Raw genomic sequence first — 5,000 nt, 5'->3', positions numbered from 1 at the left:
ACTTGAAATCCCTACACCGTATCGCATCACGTCACGTCGTATCTGGAAATATCTTCAGGGCTCGAGATCAGGTGTTTCAGATGATCTATGCGTGTTGTGATCCGAATCTTTTATACAAATCCCCTGAAAGCCGTCAATGCAGTTCTGCCCGCTCTCACACAGTTTAACCCCATGCAGGGAGTGTAGAGGAGCTGGTGAGTGGATCCTGTGTGTGTTAGAGGAGGGAAAACAGTACAGTGTGCGGTGCAGCGTCGGGATTCTGTAATGTGCTGCTTAAATCTCACAGTAATAAAACCTTTACTGTTCCATTTACATTTACATTTACTTTTACTGGCCCAAACCAAGAGAGCCAGCATTACTGACTTACATTTACTGTTACATTTACTGTTACACTTCTACCACATTTACCCTCACTGTTACATTTACTGTTACATTTATCATTACACTAACTACCACATTTACTATTACACTTATATTTACTGTTACTTTTAGAATTTTTGTTACATTTTCTCACATTTACATTTACATTTACTGTCATTGTTACTATAACTGTTTATTTATTTACACTTACATTTATGGCATTAAAGAGATGCCTAGTCTCCACCAGTAAATACATTCTTATGCTGGTTCATTAGGACACAGACTAAGATGTGATCAGACTGCCTCACCACCACAGTCAAACATGGAGGTGAAAGCTTAATGGTCTGGCATTGTTTTAGAGCAGTGAAGGTTGGAGAATTATTCCAGAAAGTAAAAGGAATCCTGAACCAACATGACTTCACCATACAACAAGTCGATAAACAGAAGCCTACATCCAAGCTCTATAAGCGTTTTTTTAGAGTCATCTGGAAATGATCTGAAATGGGGAGAATGTAAATAAGCAGGAGGAAGTGATGAGGAAGGGAGCAGAGACGAGAGAAATGAACCTTTTCCTGGTTCCGCTGCTGCTTCCATCACCTCCAATACGCCTCTTTAATCAAACTGCTTTTCTCCCCCTGACATGGAGATTATAATAGTGATGTTTCACACTGCTTTAAACGCACCGCATGTGTGTGTGTGTGTGTGTGTGTGTGTGTGTGTGTGTGTGTGTGTGTCTTGACGATGTTAGTGCACCCAGAGGAGAGATAATAGCACTCAGCATGTGGCAGAAATGAGGAAAATAAATAAATTTTAGTTTCACACTACAGGAGAAGTGTTTCACATCCGACTCTATGAAGAAGAAAAAACCCGCTGCAGTTCACCTGCTTATTACGGTGCGTGTGTGTGTGTGTGTGTGTGTGTGTGTGTGTGTGTGTGTGTGTGTGTGTGTGTGTGTGTGGTGTGATGGTTTATCCATTACAAGGATTGATTTTATTAGTGAATGACAAAAGAGCATGTGTTTTAAGCAGCGGTGAGGAAATAGCAGAGTCTGTGTTGTTCTCTCTCTCTCTCTCTCGCTCTCTCGCTCTCTCGCTTTTCTAAACCCTTGTGTATTTAAATGGACAGTGAAGGAAACCTCTATCTTTGACTGTAGAAGTGTGTAAGACTCACCGTCACCCCGCTGCGTGTCGTCGTCTCTCGGGAGCCGAAGTCACACACAGCCCAAGACACATAATAAGTGGACATGCGAGGCGACCTGGAGAAGCGATTGACGACCCGGCCGTCCTCGTCCAAGCCGGACCACTCGACAGGCATGTTGGAGATGGACCGGTAGGAGGCGTCGTGCCTCAAGGTCACACTGAAGGTGGCTTTGTAGATGGGTTCGTCGAAACACGGGAACGCTTTCCTCGCATGAGTCGGAGAGAACTGAGTCACGGCAACGAACCTGCACAGACAGAGGTGAGATGAGAGGACAGGATCTTTCAGTGAGACGCTTCTGTATCTTGAAAGAAACTTCCTGATGTTTCAGAAACTTCAGAAACACAATGGCTTCCAGACTCATTTATTCAGCAGCTCAGAATATAGCACTTAATCCAGCACACAATGTTAGATTATACTTTACTTTTTATGCATGTGTGTGTGTTTGTGTATATAAACCTTAATGAAGCCTTGAGATAACAAATCAACATCATGATGTCATCACAAACTCTGCACTGTCACGTGACATGACTTTTTTTCTGCACCTCCAATAATCAGCACCTGTAGATATATTGATGGTTCACTGCACTGTTTGTCCTCCACAGTCGTGTCGGGCCTCGTAGGTACGCGTCATGATGAAATGTAAGCTGCTTTGGATAATGGCATTACTATGCCGCTGTGAACGTCTTCAGGTTACTTATGTAACCATGGTTTCCAGAGGGAACTCGATTCTGCATTGTCCGCGCTCTGAATCACGTGCGTAATCAGTCCAATGGAAAGCGAGGCATCACTGGTGGGGTGACGTCATGACCCGGAAGCTATAAATGCACATGGAGTGAAAACGGCGCTTGCTTTTGAAAAAGGAAGAAAGCGCTGCAGGGACGGCGGCAGTGTGGCATGGGGACGCAGTGTCTTGTTCCCTCAGGGAACCATTGTTACATACATAACCTGGAGCCGTTCCCCTTCAGGAACTTGAGCTACGTTCACAACGCTTTGGGAACAAGAGTCCAATAAAGCCAGACTGATTAATGCCTGCCCAGTGTGGATGGGCACAGGTAGGTCAAAGGACAAAGGGGCCAGGAGAGGCACTAAGGTCAAGGTTATAAAAGACTGTGAGTGTCTGCTCGCACTGGGCACAGTCAGTTAAGCTTCTCCTAGTCTGGGGCCTAAAAAAGTGGAGGGAAGAATGCCTGGATCATACCAGATACCATACCAGATCGTGTGATGACTAAGGGTAACTTGGAAACGTACCCTAATTAAGGCACCAGAAGCATGGCGCTGTCCCTGTCGGGTCTTTCCGTGAGTCATAGGTGCCTTTCAGTAGACACAAGGGTGGCCATGGACTGGCCAATGGCCCTAGCTGTCTCTTCAGTCGCACAACAGAGCTCTCGAATTTCAGCACAGGCATGGTGTGTGGGGCAAGAACAATGAGCGGGAGAACCCTCCTCAAAGAGTTCTCTCTGGGAGCGCAGCGTTCGCAAATACATGCGAGCGTAATCTGCACACTCGGCTCCCTCGAGAACCGACCTAGCATACTCCGCTCCCAAGCAAGCAACACACAGGCTGTGTGTATCCCCCCAGCACAGCCGGAAAGAGTGCTTACCCTTCAGGCTTGCTTTTATTTTCTTTTTTTACATTTTGTTTCCGGACATTTACCACTTACCATAGACACATACACACATAGAGCGCTTCATGAACAAACAGAAGCTAGCACTGGCTTCGCTCCATGTGCTTTTTTTATAGCTTCCTGGTGGTGACCTCACCCCGCCGGTGACGCCGCGCTTTTCATTGGACTGATTACACACATGATTCAGAGCGTGGACAACGTGGAAGCGTTCACAAAGCGTTGTTGACGCAACTCGAGTTCCTGAATGGGGAACTAAGCCAGCTCCATGAAGATGTGCTTTACGTGGGTTGGAGTGGAAGATCTCCTGCTATAGAGCTCCAACCACATTAAACATGATGAATGTGAACACGTTCTGCACCCTAGGCCTCCTTACCTTCTCACCTACATTAGGACCTAAATTTACTACCACCCTTCTGGCTAAATGAGCACAAATATCCATAAAGTCTGGTGGAACATCTACTCAGAAGGGTAGAGGTTCCTATGACAGCAAATGGAGACTCTGTGTGGAATGGGATGTTCAGAAAGAAACACATACTAATCTTATGGTCAGGTGTCCACAAACCTTTGTCCATGCTCTATAATGTATCTGGAAAGTGTGTGAGAGATTCATTCATTCATTTATTTTCTCCAGCTTATCCGTAATTCAGGTCGCAGGGGCAGCAGTCTAAGCAGGCCCCCGCCTTCGACTGCTGCCCAATCTTTACAGCACCGTCCCTTACGGTCCCTCCTGCAGGTGGTGAGCCCACGGGAAGGCGGCCCCACGTCACTCCGACGTCACGGACCTTGATATTTCCCTCGTAAGGGACCCCTGGAGCATAGAGGGTTAAGGGCCTTGCTCAAGGGCCCAAGAGTGGCCGCTTGGCGATACCGGGGCTCGAACCCCAGACCTTCCGATCGGCAACCCAGCGCCTTAACCGCTAGAGCCACCACTCCCCGTCTCAAAATTAGTGTGTAAAATAATTTGCTCGTAACTTATGAGACAGGAAGTAAAAGCGGAGTGTGTGCTGTAAAGCTCAGTGTGGAGAGAAAATTACACACAGCTATAATAATCTCCACGAGACTACAGTCAGGATTCTACACCAACATCACTCCAATGTCCTTCTTCAACCACTGCTGCTATATGGAGAACAAACACACACACACACACACACACACACACACACACACACACACACACACACACACACACACACACACTGATTGAATAAATGTGCGATGAAGATTGCTGTCTGTGAACAGTGAGTGTGAGAAGAAGTGAAGGAAATGTGGAGTTTACAAGCAGGACATTGGGCTCATGGAGGATCTTTTCTGCTATTTTTCATGAGCTCTTTTTAGCTTTTCAGTCAAATATCTTCCTGGGTTCCATGCAGAAGTACAATGGACCACCTGACAAACCCTGAAGTTAATGAGATGTACTTACGACAGGTTCCTAATATGAACCTCTACCTGAGTTTTAATTTCTGAGGTTTTGCTTCTAAGACAAATGAGGAAATGTGCAAGGAACAGCTGCAGTGATTGAATTCGAGCAGATGCGCTCTGTAGGTGTTCGTTCACTCGACACGTGTTAAAAACACGTGAGCGAACGCTGGAATTAACACTGAAATATACGCCGGAATTGAACAAATTACCTTCTTTCTCCATGCAGCAGGTAGGAGGTGCGGTAAAAGCCCAGCAGCTGGTCATGGATTTGAGCCTGGAAGGTCATGTGGATCTTATATGTTCTAAACGGCTTCATTTCCCGGTGCAGAGCGACGACGTACACCTGGTTGTGTGAGTACCGGAAGTGCCGGTGGATCCTCATGGCACCGGGTTTCTT

The 5,000-nt window shown here is 46.3% G+C and overlaps 1 protein-coding gene across 2 annotated transcripts in view; it reads right to left on the bottom strand.

Annotated features, from left to right (window-relative positions):
- LOC310718866 (thyrotropin-releasing hormone-degrading ectoenzyme-like) overlaps positions 1-5,000 on the bottom strand; it is a 51,000-nt gene that overhangs the window by 44,022 nt on the left and 1,978 nt on the right. For both annotated transcript variants that reach the window (XM_083527941.1, XM_083527940.1), the window contains 2 exons: positions 4,813-5,000; positions 1,531-1,804 (listed from right to left, as the gene is read on the bottom strand). The exon at positions 4,813-5,000 is cut by the window's right edge and continues 500 nt beyond it. In XM_083527941.1, the coding sequence (XP_083384067.1) occupies positions 1,531-1,804; positions 4,813-5,000 (462 nt within the window). The remainder of the gene's footprint in view (positions 1-1,530; positions 1,805-4,812) is intronic.

The sequence above is a fragment of the Silurus aristotelis genome (assembly GCF_946808225.1).
Source record: "Silurus aristotelis genome assembly, chromosome: 24".
Classification (NCBI taxonomy): Eukaryota; Metazoa; Chordata; class Actinopteri; order Siluriformes; family Siluridae; genus Silurus; species Silurus aristotelis.
This window is presented reverse-complemented; position numbering and strand designations above follow the sequence as displayed.